The sequence below is a fragment of the Schistosoma haematobium genome, chromosome ZW (genome assembly GCF_000699445.3).
Source record: "Schistosoma haematobium chromosome ZW, whole genome shotgun sequence".
Classification (NCBI taxonomy): domain Eukaryota; kingdom Metazoa; phylum Platyhelminthes; class Trematoda; order Strigeidida; family Schistosomatidae; genus Schistosoma; species Schistosoma haematobium.
Window position 1 is genome coordinate 10,379,755 of NC_067195.1, and position 21,813 is coordinate 10,401,567.

The 21,813-nt window shown below is 34.4% G+C and overlaps 1 protein-coding gene across 1 annotated transcript; it reads right to left on the bottom strand.

Annotated features, from left to right (window-relative positions):
- Window positions 1–5,627: 5,627 nt before the first annotated feature.
- Window positions 5,628–17,067, bottom strand: PDE5A_3 (cGMP-specific 3',5'-cyclic phosphodiesterase). Its single transcript, XM_051210370.1, has 4 exons — window positions 16,022–17,067; window positions 14,279–14,599; window positions 11,485–11,649; window positions 5,628–8,303 (listed from the first exon to the last, which is right to left on the bottom strand). Exons 1-4 carry the CDS (start codon window positions 16,805–16,807, stop codon window positions 8,244–8,246), a joined length of 1,332 nt encoding a protein of 443 aa, XP_051070352.1. The 5' UTR covers window positions 16,808–17,067; the 3' UTR covers window positions 5,628–8,243.
- Window positions 17,068–21,813: the final 4,746 nt, after the last annotated feature.

Here is a 21,813-nt window from a genome sequence, read left to right on the forward strand (position 1 = left end):
CCAACACTAATACTACTAATAATAATAGCAGTAATCTTAGGATATGAAAACATATATAAGGAAAAAAAGGCTATATTCTGCAAAACAATTTGATTACATTTTACTTTTATTTACTTAACAGCATAGTACACTTAAAATCGAACTTACCTATGCTTTTTTTTCTTAACATCAGGCGAATCTGACTTTTCATTCCATGCTAATTCAAAGATTTGTGAGAAATGATCATGAAATGGTCCCATCTTTTTTAAGTTAATAATTCAAAAGAAAAAAAACAGTACAAAAAGAGATGAGCTATAACGGAAAGCTTCTTAAAAAAAACAAGAAACAAAGTCCATGTAAGGATGAATTATACAATGATGCATTCAGTTAAAATACTTGAATAAATGAGATTTAATAAACTAGTACAAATTAGTATAACACTTGGGAAGGGATAGTTCATCACTTGGGACACTCGGGCCTTCAACGGTTAAGTTGCAGATTCAGTATCACTAGCCCCCACAGTGTGGCTAAAAACTGAGTACACAAAGCTACTGTTTGGTAAATAAGTTACTTCCATAAGTCCTCACAATTGGCTGTGAACCACATGAGTTTCAGTGTTGGAGCAAATGATATAACCCAGTACCCGAAATTGATGGAACGGAGGCTGAATCAGCAAACAAATGGTTGAATATTAAATGTTGTGAATTAAGCAACTAAATTGGTTAAAGTTAACCAATCTTGAAAAAGTGCACAGTTAATCAGTATAAAAACATGTTTAAAGTGATAAAACGTTTAAGGATTATAGAGGAGAATACATCAAGAAGATTGTCTCTATCACATGGGTCACAGAAATCATATAGTAGTATCCGTACCAACATGCATTTTGTTACGTTAGTCAAAACTGTACAGAAATTCCAAACTAGTTTTAAGACGGATAGACAATAGTATATGATTTTAACTGGTTCTATGGATGATTTTAATCGGAACAACAGGCTACTCACAAATTATACTAAATTCTCAACAAAACGATCTAAAGTATTAATTTCCATTGTGAAACAACACATATGTAAGCGAACGATGTTGTTTTCCATTTGATCGTCATGAGGTTTTACCATTTTACACATAAATATTTATATGGATATATAGAAACGTCGAACCGATCAAGGCAGTTTATGAGGTTTGATCCCGTCTCTTATATATAGCAAAAGCTATGGAGATCCGAACTTATAACCCTAGTTTATGTGTTCAGAAGAAATTCGGGACGACGCTGTTCCTTCCTTGGCTAGATATGACCTATATATATGATTATTTGTGCACATTAGTCAGTAGCGCAATACACTTTCTTGATTCACTATTGTGTTCTTACTCAAGTAGCTAGATAGATAGTTAACGTATTGCACGTTATATCTCAATATCAGATCTTGGACAACAATCATCCAATGCTTTTCTTTTTCACTTCAGAGTTTTAGTTGACATTATTTTCATATGATGGAAAAAAAACCATTTAAAATATTTGCACTTAGCTACCATTTAAACTGATTCAAAATGATTAAATGTTAACGATATAAAATGATACATTTGTTTTTGTTTTTTTACTATGATAATCTATTTTCTACTTAGTTTTTCGTCATAAACAAAGGAACAAACTTTGTTACATAAAATAATTTATCATCTCTATACCTTATGTATAATAACATTATAATAACAATAAACTATTAATGTAACTACTTGACATATATATATATATAGCTTCAACGAATTATTTTTGTTTTAAACGAAGATATCTATTTAACATATTCTTAGTATGAAATATCTAAACATGCTTAATTTGTATGATTTCTTCAATTTATTTAAATTATTTAATTATGTAGACAGAAAATATTGATATTAATCATAATAATTAAAAGTATGTATGGGCATCAGTTTAAGTTTTCATATCGGATTTAGCACAGGGAAATGAAATTACTTCGAAATAAATCCCAGAGTAGTGGAAGTATTAATAGTATCAGCAGTAGTAGGAAAGAACGTATAAGAATTCGGGATTCAGGATCTAAGGAAACACAAACAGTGAATGCATACGAACCATTGATAGTAATTTTGAGCTATGGTACATAAAGTATCTAATCATTGGTTGCGACGTCTAAAAAATGACATCAGTCCATGAAGAAATCGACAGTTAGGCTGGGCCATATATGTAGATGCGGACAACCTGATTGGAATCCATGTGATTAATATAACCACTGGTTAAAGATCTTGAATGACACGGCTCACAATCGTTTGGAATTGCGTATTCATTCTTTGTCTTCCCCTAAATTCTAAGCTTCTAATTTCCTCATAACTTTGTTCGTCTCACTGATTTTTGTATCCTTGATTCGTATATTCGATGCCTATTCCTTTATATTACCATTAACACCCTTACTACGTCTACTACCCTGGAGTTCGTCCCGGCAATTTCATCTCGCGGTGATAATGGGGTATGGCAACTTGAACCGATATACACATGTGTCAGGTTCTAAGTTGTGTTTGACTGACCGACTATAGTAATTATAGTAATCACGCCAATCAGGTAGTTGACACTTATTATTATGGCTCAGTCCCATTGTCAACGACTCCATAGACTGATGCCATATCTTGGTTTGGCCCCCGTAACATTCTTTTGACCTGCTTTTACACCAACCAACATCGCTCGTCGAGGTGAACTGTGGTTGAACATACATAAAACGAAACAACTGTCTCAGATGACGAAAATGTACAAACTAACCGACATTTACCTTGTACCTTATGTAAACCCCGGTCATCGCCCTCTCGATGTTCCAAAAACACAAAAGCAATATGCTTCAAGGATATCGATGATTAACATTAGTAATCTATGTATATTTCCTATTCCTAACGGCCATGTTTCATATTCATAATGTAGGACTGAGAGAACTGCCACACATTAAACTCATCCTTCAGTTGATAAATGAATATTTCACTTATGCCACACATGTGAAAACAAGTTAATATATATATTCTAAATGAAAAATTAAACTGTAAAACAGTTGAACACATACACCCTAAACAAAAAGACAAGGTTGTTGAAATTAGTATTTCTATCTACTCGTTAAAAAAATAACAAGAAACATTTTGAAAGAAAAATGAAACACCTAAGTGAATTATTCACTTATTAACAAAGGATTAACAATGACTAAATGGGAATCTAAATGAACAAATTTAAATTACACCCTAATCATCATACATACTATGAAAATAGTTGAATGAAAGAAGCAAAAGTCATTGTATCAAATCGAAACAATGAAAGGTAGTGAAAAAAACAGAAATATTTGTAGAAAATGGAAAAAACGAGTATTCCGATTCTGTGTACCGGTAATGACTTCATACAACATAATAACTTGTTATACATTTATTTAATAGGTATTGAAAAAGACTAAAACTGTTTAATTATCGTAATCAAGATAGGGAGAACTTAATGAAAAATTTCAATTAATTAGATGAATATTGAGGTATTTAATTAGTGGGTCACAACTCAGAATAAAAATGAACCTTCAAATCATACACACTCATAAACATACGAATCCGTGATAGTCCTTAGTCACTGAAATGATATGAATAAATTGCCTAGATTCTTACTGTTGGATAAACAAATTAGTAGGGGTATACTAACGATTGCACTCAGTGACATATCTGCAGTTAAAGCATTTCCCTTCCAGCCACTTAGTCGAAATTTCGAGTCAAATTCCAGCTAAATTACTTTGTGTAGCTGATTAAAATCGCTAGCCATCACAGCTAGAGTGTACAAACTTATATTTCGTAAATGAGTTATTATTATTATTAATAATACTAATAATAATAAGGATGATCTGATACATTAAATCAAGATTGAGAATATATATTGATAAATGTGGATGGGATTTTGCGGAGATTCTGTATGATTCAAAAATTATTGTTATTAAGAACAGGAAATAGTTGAAAAACCACTGAAAATCATAGAGAAGTTGAATAGCCGACTAGTGTTGTTTGGAGATTACTCGCTACAAAATATATATCCAAGCTATCACGACCATTCAAAATCCAGTTTCCTTCCCACGTTACCTCAGAAGAAGTAACTTTCCTAACCATAATCGGTAAGCAACAACCACCCTCATACCTCTAAAAATATTAGAAATCACATAATTTACCTTAATACATAAATACAATCAATACTGTTTTCTACAGACACAAATACATAATGTACAACCACTTAAAGTATTTCCATTATTACTATTAAACTAAATGAGACTTTTGAACGATTATTTATTTCTTATTTCTAGTATCCTGTTTACAATAACATAATATCAATTTAGATAATTATCATAATGTGAATATACTTATCTCTAGTTTAAATATAGGCAGAATAAGCTAAATATTAGTAATTGTAAGTTAATAAATTTTGCGTCAAAAATTTAAAGTAACCTTTCCTGATCGAAATCAAGTTATTTTTAATTTGAATCTCTTTTGATAAAATTCAAATACCTCTATACGCCAACAACTTTGTAATGCAATGAAAATTAATTAAGAATATTTTGAAGTTACTATCAGGTATTCAGTATGAATTATGTACTTAAAATGATTTTCCACTATAGATTTTGGGTTTTATTCATAATATGAATTGTTATTAAAATCATGAACTGATCTAAATCAAACCATCACTAAAAAGTTGAAGTACTGGAAACCGGTTCGTCGTAGTATGGGACTCTGCAGCAGTGGACACTCCAGACACCGCACGCGAGAATCTAACCCGAGACCTCCATTCTAGAATGCGAACAGTTAAACTCTAGACCACTGAGCCGGGTTCCGATAATGTTAATGTCTAACCTCATAATGGTTCATGATTTTAATAAAATTCAACAATCTTCACAACTCCATATGTAAAATATGAATTGCAATCCACTGAGATGGATTGAAGAGAGTTAACTTAAAATTTTTAAGAAAAAATATCATTGGAATCATCAGCTGGAATCCTGAAATGTGCAAACATTTTTTTAGTTCGGTAGTGCATAAACCTAAAACGTGAATGTAATAGACTCACTAACAGTTATATTTATGATTGATCACCAAATAGTGACCGGTTTCATGTTTATCTGATCCTTAGTGCTGATCAAATTCGTCAAATCACGATGCATGTGGTCACAAACGTACATGACTCAATGTTGCCCCCAAATGTGCTGGCACAGCTGAGAGTGAAGCGAGTTCGCTCACCTTCCAAATACTCTCTGGTATAGTTATGTGTAAACCAGCCATCAGGAAATTCTTACTCATTACTTTTTCACAACGGGGGTGTTGTTTACAAAATTGAGAGAACTAAAAGTGAACATCTGGAGCCTCAACCGGGTTGGTGAGTATGGAGAGTCCACTGAGGGGAATTTGAAAAACCTGATTATAAACTAATAGTGCACATATGTTCCAGGATCCTGAGGGAGCAAATGGCGTATGGAACTATTGTTTAGTCACCGGCTACCATGGGATCACATCTCCTAACGTTGCTTCACTGTCTTGTGGATTAAACCTCTAAATCAAAAGTTCGAGGAGTGGCCTAATAACAAAACCACCTGAAGGTATTTCAGCCCATATATATATATATATATATATATATATATATATATATTGGTGCCCCTTTGAACCAAAGTATATGTGTTTAAAAAACTATAATATGACTCAATGTCACATGTACTTAGTCACAATGTTGAGTGGTTGCAGGTTAACGGCGAGGATCATTGGACCTTAGTTTCGTGCCACCTGGTAGTTGTCAGCAAGACATATCTGTAATTCGTCTAAAACTAATTGAATAGACATCAATTTCTCGATTTCATACACTATTGAAAGGTCTTCGTTCTTAACACAATAAATTACTTAAATTAATAACACTTTATAAATATATGAACAGAAACACACACACGATTACTTGAAATAATTTATTGTAAACGCTCTCATCAGCCTATAACTTTGCTCAATTAAAATATACGCATATAAATAAATTTAATCAGGTCACATCAATCGATCACTACAATAAATAAATTCAACAGAACAATCTTTATATAATACGAAGTTAAATCCGCCATTGAGTTTACTTAGTCTAACATAATTGAATGAATAATTATATAATGATAAATTCTACTTGAATATCTTTACAATAACAAGAGACTACAATAAATATACTCCAAATTCAAACAAAATTTATTCGTACATGCACCACACTGTGTTGACAAATAATCGCTGACAATTCAAAATAAGCACCATTTCTATACTAAAGTATTAAGTAGAAAAATGGTTTACTAGAGAGTTAATTTTTGGTTATGTCGAATTTTAATTAAAATTGATTAGCTCAAGTAAGTTGGATAAAATATACGTGTACCTGGTAAAAGGTAAGAAAAAACATACACTATATCGAACTGTATTGGCTCTATGACTATGCGTATGGCTTATGAAAGTAGAAGATATGAGTAGGTTGTTTAATCATCTGAGTATTGTTCGTTTATGGTAAAACTAGAAAGTTATCAGCTTTGAGATTAGGCATAAATTTTTTAAGCTGAACTGATTTAAGTTATTCTCAGTCACTAAGTTGTCTCTAGCTGACAAGCATACACAATGATTACATCAAATCAATACTGTACTTCCATAAATAAAATACTTTAATATTCACAGATTTTATGTCATGAACTGATCTTAGTTAGATCATCATTGAAAAGGTGGAAGGATTTGATAGCGGTTTCGTTATATTATAGGACTCCTCGGCAGTGCACATTCGCGACTATGATAATTGTCCCATTAACTGCTCATTCGCTGTGACAATAAGGTAAAAACCAAATACAATAACGATAATGATATGATTTTGTGATTCACTAAAGAGAGAAAAACATTCATATGCTGTTTGGTAGACAGTAATATTTACAATAATATCATCTATTACATCGGGTAAAATAGAAGAAATTTCATGGCTTATATCACGAAGTAATCTTCGTTAAACAACTGTTAAAAAACGCATGACATATTGGTGGATGAGAAGGAAAATGGCCATACACGGATACATTTAAATAACAAACAATTGTATTTGTACAGTGGTTGGTAGTAGTCAGCAGGATACCCTAAATCTTGGTATCTTGCAACATGGCGCTCGTCACAAAGGCACAAATGAAACCTCCCGAAAACTGGTGCTACCGATGGAACTTCAGCCCACATCACCTAGCTTCACAGTCTGAGATGGTAATACTGACCTCACAACTTATATGGAATTTCAAAGGGAGAACTAGCCCCTCTAAGTTTCCAAGTACACTTTGCTGATGAGTGTCAACTAGCACGAAACCTAGGTCCAAAGTTTCCATCTGACAACTCCCGACCAATTAACGTCTCAGCATAGTGCACTCAGTGTTGAATCGTTTGAACTGTTGGCTACACTTCAACTCGATCAATAGAACTCGATTAGAATTAAAGAACTAGACAGACATTGTATAGGTCACAATTAAATGATCAATTAATGACAATACGGTTCTATTTACTTTGTTTTTTATTTGGCTCTGCTTGTCTTACTGTCTACATAAATATGAAAAAGATAACACATCGCTATGATTACTGACATGTATTTTGAACAACATCGAGAAAAAAATTAAGTTTAGGAGGTATGTGATTTCCCAGACTACAAGCAAAGCCCTCAAACTGCACTGGTAGGTAACAAGTAAATGATTCTATTTTTTGTTTTCAAGCGATTTCTATGGCCTGTCAGAAAATTTTGTAAATTTGTGGGTTATTGATTAATATGCTGTAAATGTATTAATAGATTACTGTATTTTAAATTAATTTACATCCTTCACCAGACATAAACGCAAACTGCCCAACGTAAAATATTTAAGATAACTCTAACACTGAAAATAAGTAGTGCCACGAAGACTGACAAATGTTGATTAGCCAACTAGACAACTCTACTCTGTAACTAGTCGCCAAGCATTTGTAATTGCAGTATTTAAGCAACCGCAAAATATTTGAAGTAGACATTGTACTATGAAGTTATCCAGTTGAACCTAGATTTCATTTACAGTGTAGATGTGGGACAGATACAACATAAAATTACCATTTATACTAAGCAGTTATTATTCAAATAGATTGAACATTTCATGAGGATTCAGTTGATTAATTCAATTTTAATTTAGACTCATTTTAGCGTGGTATTGACAATCAGACTGAACAACAATACTAAAACTCTTGAAAATATTAGAACGTAAGACATCATGTTTTCAGTGACAGATTTTAAAAAAAACCTTTTGTATCGAAACACAATCCGCATATCGTTTGATCTGTAATAGTATGCAAAAAAAAACAAAGAAACGATCAATTTAATTATCACACTATGAGAGGACTTTGTTGAAATTATTAAAAAGAAAAGAATTTCAATTACTAATTCATTCATTAGTTACACTCATTTATCTACAAACATTTACTACTATTATTACTATTATTACTACTGTCCTATGATTTATTACAGTAAGTGATTAGCTTATTTTAAACATTGAATTAAATAATTCTGAAATTCTTTAAATGAAATACTGTTTGTTTTTACCCTATTTTAAAAATGAGAATAACTATTCTTGTTAATTGTGAATAAGATGTGTTTAATGAAACGATATGTTGCTAAGATATTCAAATATATATGTAAGAATAATAGCCTTCTAATTATATATAATCTAGATAAATAAAAAATATCATTTCAATCGCTAAGCAACAACGAATCATAAATTAACAACTTGTCGTTATAAGCAGAGATGGATGGTGTTTAGCAGTAGAATTCAGAACAAGCTTTTCATCCTATTTGGGACTTGTCAGCTGGATGTACCTGCATCCTAGAATCGATTTTCACTCCGAAACTTGAACCCAGTACAGCTTGCTTCAAACGCAATCGTGCTATCTCATAAGCTACTGAGTCCATATAGCATTAGCTTGTGCGATGGGGTGAAGTTTAATATTTATTCAAACAACCAATAAACAATGAATTAAACCTCACCATTATCTTATAACAAACGACCCTTTGTTGAAAACTTGTTTTTTTCATATTTGAAAGATAATCTGATTTTTAACATTTTCCTGCTTCAGTTTTATTCACCAAAGTTATGCACTTATAAAGACTGAAGAATAGAAATTAGGTTGTTAAAACTAATTTATTATATCACTGTTGGCAAGGTTTAAATCATACCGATCGCACAAGCTAGGGGCTATCTCGTTCGAAACAATAGCAACTCAATCTACTGGAGAGGTACTAGGTTTGAGTCTCGGTGTGAATATCAACGCCAGGATGTGGCAAATATATCCAGATGACGAGTCGTAAATAGGACAAAACACGAGTCATGCATTCCAATGCTAGTCATTATCTATCTATTCTAGCATCCTTTTGTTTTATTTCTGAAGTGCAAGTATTCATTCTCTACTTTTTTTAATGATATAAATAATTAGGTCAACTTAGAATCGAATGCATTAAGACGATATCAAAGAATGATGTATCGATCTATTTGTTAAATAATATAACAAAAGGTAACTAATTTTTTTATGAAAGAAGATAACGAAAGAAACGAGATGAAATGTGATAGAAAATGGGTATTTTTTCTTGTAAAAATAAACAATACTAGTTAGTATTAGTGCAAAGGCGTTTTTAGGGATTGTTGAGTTTCACAGTTTACAAAACAAAGTGACCTTAGTTAGGTAATTATTGGAAATCAAGAGGCTTTGGGTGGCTATTTCTTTTTAGTACAGGACTCCTTGAAAATGCACATCCACAAACCGCCAGCTAAGAAGCCCAAGACCTTCTCGGTAGGTTATTCAATGTTGTAAACTGATAGAAATTATAAACACGAAACAGTAGATGCCAACTCAGTGATCTAAAGGTTTAGCACACAATAACCTGAATATTATAGATTCGATATACGATGAGGTCATGAATGAGGCTGTTGTGAAGGAGTCTCATACTACGACCAAATAGCTGTTTAACCACCCCTCGTTTTCACGAACTTCGTAACTAAGGTCAGTTTGAGATATGAACATATTAATTAGGTTTGATATATTTAAGAACATCGCACTACTTGAAAATTTTGACTCAAAATGATTTACAGTTATTATCATGATTCATAATTTCGCCAACTGATCAATACTAAAAGTATACTATACTGACAACCTTAAGAGACCTACCAGCCAATTAGAAAGTGTTTAGTTATATAACGATTTATAATAAAAAATAATACGTTTCAACTAATGAACAGTTTTCGTGTGATCAATAAACGCTTGTATATAGAGTTATTTAATAAGGTGAACGAAAAAGGGTTTATGGTTAGGTATTCATTGGGCTACAGTTATGAGCTAAGGTTGGGAGTAAACAAATTTTGTCCACGAAGACACCGTCGACTATGAACTGAACTTTATGAAATACTCTCAGATAAAATCTGTCAGAGAAGCAGATTTATAAGTTAGCCTTTGTATCAGTTCAATCACTGTGTGGTTGCCAAAAAGATATATTTTATCGATTCTAACCATTATAGGAATTATATATACGGAATTTTTACCTGGTCGCTAATAGGATACTAGCTATTCATTACTGGGTTTCGAATTTTGCATATAAGCTCAAAAGGCTCTATCGTAAATGTCATTGATTCATCAGTATGGTTCATCATGATCAACAAATACGTGAGTTTAAACAACCTGAGTTGACTTCGAGACTATTTGCTTGACAAGTTTGGAGCAAACGTTCCATTAATTAAACAAATCCAAGCCATTCGTTTTTTTATTGAAAAGTTACGTATTATAATTGTAGAGTATGATGGGACATTGAGTAGTCACCTTGTTTGTTGGCAGACCAGTAAACACTACATCCTAAAACTTTTTCTGTATATTCATGTCATGAATCCATCGGTGACCAATACATCACAACCAATCAAAATATCGGGGTTAAAGAAACGATAGTTATTTCTTGTCACCTTACATAAACTAAATAACGATACAGACCAATCCAGAATTAAATAAGATGATATATATTGGAGAGGTGACTAGGTTCCAAATCTGGTCAGTTTACTTGAGTTTCGTCAGCCATGTACTCTCACTAGCACTTATCAAATATGTGGATTAGAATATATAGAGATAGAATTCAACACTTCCTTATTAATTTCCATACAATAAACTATGATCACTCATTTTTTTTACTCACCTACTTAATTTAATTACAACAAATAACAAAACTGCTGACGAGTCTTAAACAACAATTAGGCAGATCAATAATATTTTCGTGTTTCTCAATTAATCTTCACGATAAAACGACCTTAGAAATTTACAGAAATCTATAGAAGTAAATATATAACTTGATAAGGAGCCTAATACCCAGTTTAATTAGATTTTAAACACTTATTTGTTTGTTTATAAAGTCGATCCCATCATTATAAATATCATAATGAATATATCAGAATAAATTTTTTTTAAAGTCTCCTTCTACTAATTACTTACCTCATCAATTGAAGAATAGGATGACATAGATGAAGTTGTTTTCACCAAAAGTAATTGACAACGTTGACATTGTAGTAAACAAATTGTGTGTGATAATACTGAATAAATAAGACGAGTTATATCAAGTTGTTCTGAAAATATGATTCGTGCAAGTTCCAAAAGTACCTAGAATAAAGAGACAGGCATAACAATGATAACAAAAATATTACTTGGGAGAGTAGCATTAACTAATAACATATAAAAAGGAATGTTGAGTTTTTAATAGGATGCAATGAGCTAATTATCTGACATAAAAATAGACTCTACACAATGCTTAGTTACTTAAAATAGTATCTGTGGTGTGATTTAATAGGTAGGATTTGATCAGCACTGTGAACTAGATAAGCAAGATCCTTTTAAATATAACTCATATACCATGTACAGGTTTATGTATCGGGTTTGGAAATGTGCCGTTTGTAATGGCGTCATATTGATGCCACCTGGCTGCTCAGAGATAAATACATGGAGAAGAGTTCAAACCTGTAACTTGTTAGCCAAAAAGTCAGTGTTTTTAACCACTGATTAGTTACTGCTTTACACTACATAACCTTAACACAATACAGAGTTAAAACAAAACATTATTAAACACTTTATACACTAATCAGCAGTTGACTGAAAGGCTTATATGCTTAGCTTTAAACTATACTTATTGTATATAAAAACCACTAACTGTCAAAATCAAATTACATAATATGAAGGGTTGAATGTGTGGTAATATTAGTCAAAATGTCGAATAATATGAACTATTATACGTTATACTGCTGTTAAAATTAACTAACAATTCACATTCCCTATAAAGCAACAATTTCATTCAATAAAAATCTGTTAATTCAATAATTCAATAATCATATAAACAAAACTAGTTAGTTAGTTATTTGAACAAGTGATTAAACAAATCTCGTTAATAAATCGTAATAATATGAAGTCAATCATTGTTTCCTAAGTGTTTGTAACACTAACATCAGGGTATATATATATATATATATATATATATAGAGAGAGAGAGAGAGAGAGAGAAAGTGTATACTTTTTTCAAACAAGTTATTTATAGACAAGAAAATTACAACTTCGTTAAATTTACACAATACACTGACCGAAATAATAAGTGTCGAATATTAAAGTGTAGGTAGTTCCCCATAACTGACTTTAACATCACGTGAATTAAACAGTTCTTTTGTCGACAGACCATAACATAGCCTTCATTGTTTTGATTTTGATCTTATGAAACAAATAACTAGCATAGATCTGTATACATTATGCTTAATGAAGGTATTTAATTGGAATTACATTAAACAAATACAGAAATTTATTGTAAGATAACATTCGCCCATAATGAAAATATAACTCAGTGGTTATGAGTTGATTTTTTAAAACTTGATGTATAGAAGAACAATATATTATGACTACTTATTACGAACTTTGACAATGAAACGCTTAATAACTATATGTTTTAAATGACAACATTTTCCGTTAAACGACAATACGTTTTTAGACAAAAAAAAGCAATGAACAATTGAACAGCTTACTAAATTTAGCATAACAAGCTAATAGTGATATATGAAAAGTTGCGTATGAGAATTGTTTTAATATGACACTTTATTGATTAAAATGGTATGAATTATTTATCTCGCAATTGAACGATATGACTTATAGATGTTAGGTAACTAATTTAGTTCGCATATTACAGAACCTGGCAGTTTTAATTTGTTGAACGATTCGTATATGAGTACAGAATTTTATTTCATTCTTCTCACTATGCCTGTAAGTTGTCGCTTGATTACTTTGGTCGAATGTCTTTTTTCAATGGAATTAGAAAATTTACTAATGTAAAATATTATATCCTTTATATAAAATAAATTAAGTTTAATTGTACGCCAACATACGTCATCATCAAATCTAGAAACTTATTGTTGAATAATAGCAATAACTGGACAGTAAACAGTCCTGAAGAGTTTTTGCCTAGAGCGAAATACTTTCCAGCCTTGATAACCTTTGATAAATGTCACTTCTCAATTAAAAACACTGGTTTATAAATGATCATAGTAAAATATCATCTCAATGAAATTAAATAGAACTGCTGAATACCATGAGTATTAAGTTGAATTATCCAAATAGAATTGCATAGTGATATGATGATAGATAACTGGGTTGATGTAAATGTGAACATTAACTACATTCCGAGATGCTAACGAACAAATACATATTATTTTTGTTTTCTCAGCTTCGTATACTTAATTTCTTAATTAATAGGAAGACAGATGCAATAATTTTAAAATCTCCTCTGAAATAAGACTTTCACAACAGAAAAATTTAAATGATTTAACTAATGTTTAATAGAAATGATTAATTTTGGATAGTTTCACAATTTAATAAGTCTAATAAAATAAGTAAATCAACTTATACACCAAACCATTTTTTATTACATTTAACACGTTGTCGAAAATAGTTTTACCATTAATCGAGAAGGGTCAAACGACAACTGAAAGCCAGATAATTATGGGTAGCTGAATGATCTACATTCCAAACCCATTATCAATAGCAGATGCTGACATTTCTGCCCATTACCACTACACATTCTGCCTTTTATCAAAGAAATGTATCATGAATTTTCTTCCAATGGGAAGAAAACGTTTAAGATACTGTTCCCCAACTTTGTTGTATCGTTGGCAAATTATAGCTTGTACTAAAACCAATCTTGCAAAATTTAAGAATGAATTATACAAAGTAAAGTTATAGAAGAACGGATAGTACTTACTTGGTTCCGATAAGTTTCTAAACGACTCTGTTCATAAATTTGTGCATTGTGTAATCCAATACCACAGAAAGTAACATATGATTGAAATATTTTTACATCTTCTTCGGTGAATGACGCATGTTTCCTGATTGGTTCACTCTCACAACTACTAGGTTGAACTGAGTTAATACCTTGATCATGATGCTGATCAGAAGGGACTGTCTTATTGATAACCAGTGCAACACCTAACACTTTTCCGTCAACATTTTTTATAGGCATGCATAAAAGGCAGCGCGTTTTATATCCTGTTACACGATCTACGGAATCATCAAATCGAGGATCCTGCCAAAATGTTTGGAAAAATATTGGTAGTTAACACCTTTATCGAAATAAAATGCAAACCCTAACAATAAAACTGGCAAAATCTTCTAAATTCAGTTACTGTCATCCAACAAACAAACATGTTTACTGAGTTAAACAAATATTGAAGGTGGTGGGTGATCGACAAAGTCACAAAACTAGTATTTTACCTTTTAAACCTTTGCGAATTTGAACGTAACTGACAGACTGACCAAAAATAGTATAGAATTATTCAACTAATCATAAATAACAGAGAACTTCGAACAAACGTGGATCGATTCGAGTTGTCACATTTCATATTAGTTCAACGAGAGAATGAGTTAAAAAGATGGATAAGAAATTAAAAATGATATAATCGATAATGAAAACCGAAAATGAGGAGTTTGGTGAAATAAATTAAATGACCTAATGAGAAAAACAAAGTAATATTTAAAAAATTAGGTCTTGGAAAGATAAATATTACGTACTCTTGTGCCACCGTCAATGGTCTTGAGCTATCTCCTAAGGGTTGTAGGATTGGTGCCTTAGGAACAGAGTAGCTCAATACTATTATTAACCTCCACAGAAAACGTATTGCTCGGAGCTAAGTTTACAGTCCTAGACTTCGTTATGGGGTCGCAAAAAATAATTTAATCTTCAAATTGCTGATATCAACGTATGAATATCATTCTACTGGGTTATAAATATCAAAAGATAATTAAGGTCTTTAAAATGTCGGTAGAAAGCTTTATAGAGTTAGTGCTAACATATATCTGGCCTGAAATTTGCTGCTTTTGATTTTAGTCAAACTATCATTTTACTTCAAACATAGATGATGAAAACGAATAGCAGTAACAACATAATTAAATCATTAACCCAAACCTAAAGAAATTCTTGAAATTCAAACTATATGGACCATATTGTCTAACATCGAAACTCCTTGATCTAGAGGGTGAAACGATCACATTCACTGTTTACAATTTAAATTTTAAGTTGTCATCAATCAGAAAGTGAAGATGAATAATGCGGTTAAAAGGCTTTTTGTGACACTACTGGACAATGTCATTTGCTAAGTGGCAATAAATTCATTATAAACTACGGTTTAGGATGACAACATGCATGCAATTAAATAAAAAAGGCAACACAGGTCCTTAACTAGTACTCAAACCGATAGTCTGAAGCAGTGGCTTAGTGGTTAAATGGCCTGATTTTAAGCCACTTGGTTCCAGGTTCGAGCTCGGATTCATCGATTTCCTACCAGACAACTGAGCAACATAATTAGCCTGTGCAATTAAAGTGTGATTCATGTCCAAATACTTATTGAAGGAATTAATTATGTTTTTATTTCAGATAACTTATCAACCAACTAGGTGGTTGACACCCTTTACAAATATAACTAAACACGTTGTTACCAAAACTGCTTACAGCATATGCGTCCGGAATATTCGCGTAATCTCCAGTTCGTGCGACGTAGCCGGTTACACCAACATTAAAAGGAACAATGATGTGATTAGAAGAACATCGTTGTAAAACATCGTCCAATATACACTCAGATGTAATGTCAAAAAGTTTACTAACAAGAACATCCTCACCGGTTGAACGTGACTTTTCCACAAGGAAAAATGATCCACGATCAGCGTTAATTAGTCTACAAACATTCTGGACAATTTTAAAGCATAAAGATGTCACGTCAAGTTCATGACAAATATCCAAAGCAAGTTCACTTATTAAATCTCTCTCAGTTGGATGTGTTGGTCGACTTGGTGAAGGCACAGTTTGACGGGCAGGACTAGCATTTAAATCGATGTGTTCAGTGGCAGGGGAAGGAAAGAACACAGAGTTTATAAATGTGGGCTTCCCATCTTCGTTAGAAGATAAAATACGCTTGTCATGGGTTAATTCCAAATCCTGGCTGCTTATCTTACGTATTGGTAGTGATAGAGAAGTATTCACAGAAATTTTATCATTATTTTTATCATTATGCTCGTCCAAGACATTTATTGAGTTATCAAAGAGGCCATCAGATTCACTATGATTATGTCCATTAGCCCAGGCTTCAACCATGCTTGAAGATGCTGATTTGACAAAGTACTTGAAAGCAAATTCAGGATTTTCATCTAACCAGTTAGTGATCATGTCCTCGAAGGAAAATTCAGACTGTTCACTAATTTGACCACCACAAAGTTCACACATTTTCACGAAACCGGACATGTTTTTCTTGACACTGAAGATTGTTTATTTCCGCAAGATATTTTCAGGATAAATATAATATAAGGTCATGCAACTCAAAACACATCAACGATGAATGTATGCACGAAAAACAGCTGATGCTGTGACAACATCTTCATAGAACGCGCTTTCCAGGTTAGTCACAATAAATTTGGTCGAAAATAAAATTTGTTTTTTAAAGTCTACGAGGTCGGTCGGCGTTTTAATCTCTGAAGTTGTTTATTTATCAATAAACAAACAGTCTTTTAATAATCTACCTTGAGTTAGAGTTTAAGTTGTTCAATTGGTTGTAGATGGACTGTCAGTCTAACTAGCATAGTCGTTAAGTTACTTGAAAAGATAATTCGGGTTCGGTTGCTAAGCCACATGGATTTACACAATCTGTTAGCTCCTGAGCAACACGGATTTCGTAGCAAGCGTTCATGCTTGACTAACTTGCTTATTGCGAGGGAGGATTGGACAGCAGCCCTAGATAACGGTCTGTCTGTCGATGTGATATTCATAGATTTTAGCAAAGCATTTGACAAGGTTTCAAACGTAGGTCTTATGCAGAAGCTCACGAGCTTCGGAATAATAGGTACTGTACATGAGTGAATAGGAAATTTCTTATGTGATCGCAGACAGAGAGTTAGGGTCAACGGAACGCTATCCGATTGGAAGCCGGTCAAAAGTGATGTACCCCAAGGCACCATCTTAGGCCCTCTGCTCTTCCTTCTCTACGTTAATGAGTTACCGCTGTTACTTAGGTCGTCGACATTATTGTTTGCGGATGATGTAAAAATCTGGAGAACAATAAAAAGTGCGGCTGATCATCTGGATCTTCAAGCTGACTTAGACGATTTAGTTAGATGGGCTCGAAAGTGGGGCTTAGAAATCAATGCTAGGAAGAGTGTACTAATGCACATCGGTCACGGTAATAGTTACCGTTACACTATTGAGGGTAAACCTCTTCCATGCGTTCAAGAGCATAAAGACTTAGGAGTAGTAATAAGTCATGATTTAAAAACAACTACGTATTGCAAAGCAGCCGCTGTCAAAGGTTTTCGTGCGTTATGGTCACTTCGCCGAGCGTTCAGATCTTTTGACGAGGAAACGTTTCGAATTTTATATCCCATATATGCAAGACCACATTTAGAGTACTGTATCCAAGCAGCTAGCCCGTGTCTGGTAAAGGATACTAACTCCCTTGAGCGTGTCCAGTGTGTGGGAACGAAACTAGTGAAGCGTCTTTCTAGACTCCCTTACGATGAGCGTTTAAAGCGCCTAAACCTTTTCCACTTGTCGTATCGTAGGACACTGGGTGACCTTATACTGGCATTTCGTATCTTTAATTGTAATTTGGGTGTTAGTATGTCTTATCTTTTTGCTCCCTCCAGCACTAATAATCTCCGAGGTCATAGCAAGAAGGTTCATAAACCACGATCTAATAAACCTAAAGTGGGATCCCGTTTTTCTCATCGAGTAGCCAATCATTGGAACGCCTTACCCGAACAAGTGGTATCAGCCACATTAGTGAATACTTTCAAGGAGAAGCTGAACCTTCTTTGGAAAGCAATGTGTCAGGATTAATACAATTTTATCAACCTTCTATCCTTATTACTGAAGACTGAAGGCTGAAGAAGCTTTCGCTTAACGGGCTTCCGTGCCTAGTAGCAGTGGATAACCAATACCTGGAGTCAGGAACCTAGGTATATTAGTGATAATGGAGGAAAAACAAATTGGTAAATCATAGTAAGATATTATTCTTAGTTCTTAAGAATAGGTCGTTTTAAAGGACTCCTAGCAAAACGTTGGACTACCTCACTCGCCAGCGAATTCCAGCATTTGACAACCCTTTATGTGTAGAAATTGTATCTACAGTGCGTTCTGCTGTGTTGTGTCTCTAGTTTCTGGGTGTTACCCCTTAGGTATGTGTTGAAGCTAAACTTAAGTAGGTGTTTAAGGGGATGTCCAGAAGTCTTAAGGATACTATAAGCCATTAGAGGATCACCTCTAAGACGCCTATACTCTAACGAGTAAAAGTTTAGTGATTGAAGGCGCTCTTCATAAGGCTTGAATTCGAGCACCCATACCAATTTTGTGGCTCGCCGTTGGAAACGCTCTAGAGTGTCTTTATCCTTTTGGGGTGATGGAGGAAATACTATATTTCTGTATTCTAAATAAGGGCGAATGATACTGTTGAAGACTATGTGGAAAGTTCTTCCGTCAAACTGGCCAAAAACGCGCTTCAATGTTACCAGTGTACGGTTTGCTCGTAAGGCATTTTTGTCACAGTTAGCGTAAGACTTCAAATCGTAGGGTACCAGTACTCCTAAAACATTTTCAGCTTAGGATGCTTCTACAGAGAAGTTTCCCAAGTTGTAACTGTAGTCCGCAACATGTCTCAGACGGACTACTTCACACTTTGAAGTTTTAAGGGTTAGTCCGTTGTCATCTGCCTAACTGTGAAGTCAAGTCAGATCCTCCTGAAGTGCCAGTATATCCTTTCGGTTGCGTATCTCTCCCTCCAAAGTTGCACGGCATCAGCATAAAAGTAATAAGTCAGACCATATCTGTTGTGGAAGATCGTACATATAAATTAAGAAAAGAAGAGGTTCCAGTACTGAACCCTGGGGGACCCCAGTAGGACATCCCATAACCCGAAAGAGCATGTGAAGTTAACCTTGACCTTAAAATGTCGAATTTTTGGATATGAAGTGAGCCAGTCAATTAGAGGTGATTTGGTACCTAATCTTTTGAGCTTATTGATTAGACATATATGGCTGACCCTATCAAACGCTTATGAGAAGTCAAGGCAAATGACGCCAACCTTCCCTTGTGATCAGTGATGGTTGTCTATCTGTCCACCGTAGTCAGCAGGTTTGTCATACAATAATAACCCTTCCTGAAACCATACTGTTAGGGTAAAAAGAAGTTTTCGGATAATAAATAGTCCTGTATACCATCGCATATCAGGGACTTCATAATTTTGAAGGTATAGAGAGAAGAGCCACCGGTCGGTAGCTTGAAGGTCCGCTGCGTCGACCTCGTTTGAAAATTGGTGTTATGTGAGCCTGCTTCCAAATTTCCGGTAGCTTGCTTCGGCTTAGCGAGTGTGAGAACATCACACTAAGCGGTTTTGCCAGAATTGAAGTTGCTTCGCTCAGTATAGAAGAATGAATTATATCCTAACCAGGAGAAGTGTCTTTTTTAGGTGCTGCACTTTCCAGTACACCAAGTCAGCACTCGGGTTCATTTCGGAAAGCCCTATGGAGTTGCAGATAAAACTTTCATCAATATAGTTAGTGTGGGACGGTTGAAATATCTCAGAGTACTGTTCAGTCAGAAGGTTAGCGGCGTCACTGCCGTTGTTATTCGGGCCTTTAGAACCTAGCAGTTGTAAAACTGAGGTCTTTGCTTGTCGAAGAGAGGTTGCACGACGAAATAAGCTTTTCGGATTGGAGACAAATTTATCGATAAGCTTTATCTGATACTGGAGCCTGTCTCATCTTATTGCCTTTATGCATATGCACCTTATTTGTTTATATGCGCCGTTGTTATCAGTTCCTTTGTATTCCGCCTAGCAGTATCTTTTGCAGCTTAACAAACTAGGAGTTCGGTTCCTGATGATTGTAAGTTGCTTGTAGCTTTTGAGGACCGACTGCGGAAGTGACTGCTTTGTAGCACACAAGATCGTGTGCAGTAGGAAATCCCAATGAGCATTCACATCAAGTTGATGGTAAACTTCGCAGTTCACCAGCTGTTCATTTTCCTGTATAGCTGACACGTACAACCATTTGAACTTCCAGAGCCTGTTGCCGGCAGGATGTCTTAGCACACTTTTGCTGAAAAATTGAAGTCCATGACGGCGTGATCGCTTCTCCCCAGGATCGAGAGGTTGTGAGTGTGAAATTCTTCGCTTGTAAACACCCAGTCTAAGCGCGACGGCGTTTAGCTGTTTCTCCAACGAGTTGCCGACTTCACACTTTCGAATAATCCCAGATTCTCAATGAGGCTGAAGAACCAAGCTTCAATGGAGTTTTCACACCCACTATATATATATATATAAATGACTTTAAGAAGACTGAAGTCCCCTAGAATCAGGATATGAATGAATCAAAGACGAGTAGAGCGGGATAATCCTTCCAGCATACGATTGTCGTACTAGATGTCAGCAGTGGGTGTTTTGCAAATGACCCAAACTAGACACGTTGAGGTGGTAGACAATCTTACTGAGCACCATAGGGATGGCTGTGCACTTGATGGGCCTCCAGGCAGGATCGTAAGTATAAGGCTACTCCACCCCCAATTCCTGTGTTTTTGTCATTGCGAAACAGAGAAATTCCGGGTATTGCTAGCTCCTAGTCCGCAATTTGAGATATCCAAGTTTCAGATATTCCTGTCAGATGAGCATTATTAGCATTGCTAAGGCCACGTAGCTCATCCATTTTATTTGGTTAACTCGCGGCGTCCATGTATAAGCAGTTTATGCTTCCAATTCGAAACGCGTGAGCTTCTCCTTCCTGTTTGTCCGTATGAGCCTTATGTGAATGAACAGGTAGCCTACCTATACAAGGTCTTCAGAGTTGAAAGTCCCTGTCCTTTACACGTTCTTTATGATCAAGACAGTCCACAAGTTGGATGGCCAGCTCCAACTTGCCTATGTGCTTGATCCTGATGCCGTGTGGCCTATCCGGATGCATATGGATTCCAGTTGTCAACCGAAGCCTGTTGGCATAAAATGCTTCCAGAGTTTCAGCCGCCATATGGGAGGACAGGAAAATTATTTTCATCAGCTGCGATCTAGAATCCCCGTCCTTCTTGACTAGTTTCATCGCTTGTTGAGTCAGTATGTTTCAAGGCTTCAAAAATTACTTGATGAATTTCAGTTCCCTAGTGTCACAGTTTGTGTGACCAGGGTCTGTGTTTACCGATACACTTTGCACAATGATATTTCTCCCGCGGAAAAACTGGCGAGATTCCTTAGGGATTTCCCGGATGAGATTGCG

What these genes read in the sequence shown, in the direction of transcription:
- PDE5A_3 (XM_051210370.1), bottom strand. Translation starts at nt 16,807, where the DNA reads ATGTCCGGTTTCGTGAAAATGTGTGAACTTTGTGGTGGTCAAATTAGT. An exon ending in ATATTCCGGACGCATATGCT is followed by an intron (nt 14,600 to 16,021) that starts GTAAGCAGTTTT and finishes ACATTTTGGCAG; the next exon opens with GATCCTCGATTTGATGATTC. An exon ending in CCTATTCTTCAATTGATGAG is followed by an intron (nt 8,304 to 11,484) that starts GTAAGTAATTAG and finishes ATACTATTACAG; the next exon opens with ATCAAACGATATGCGGATTG.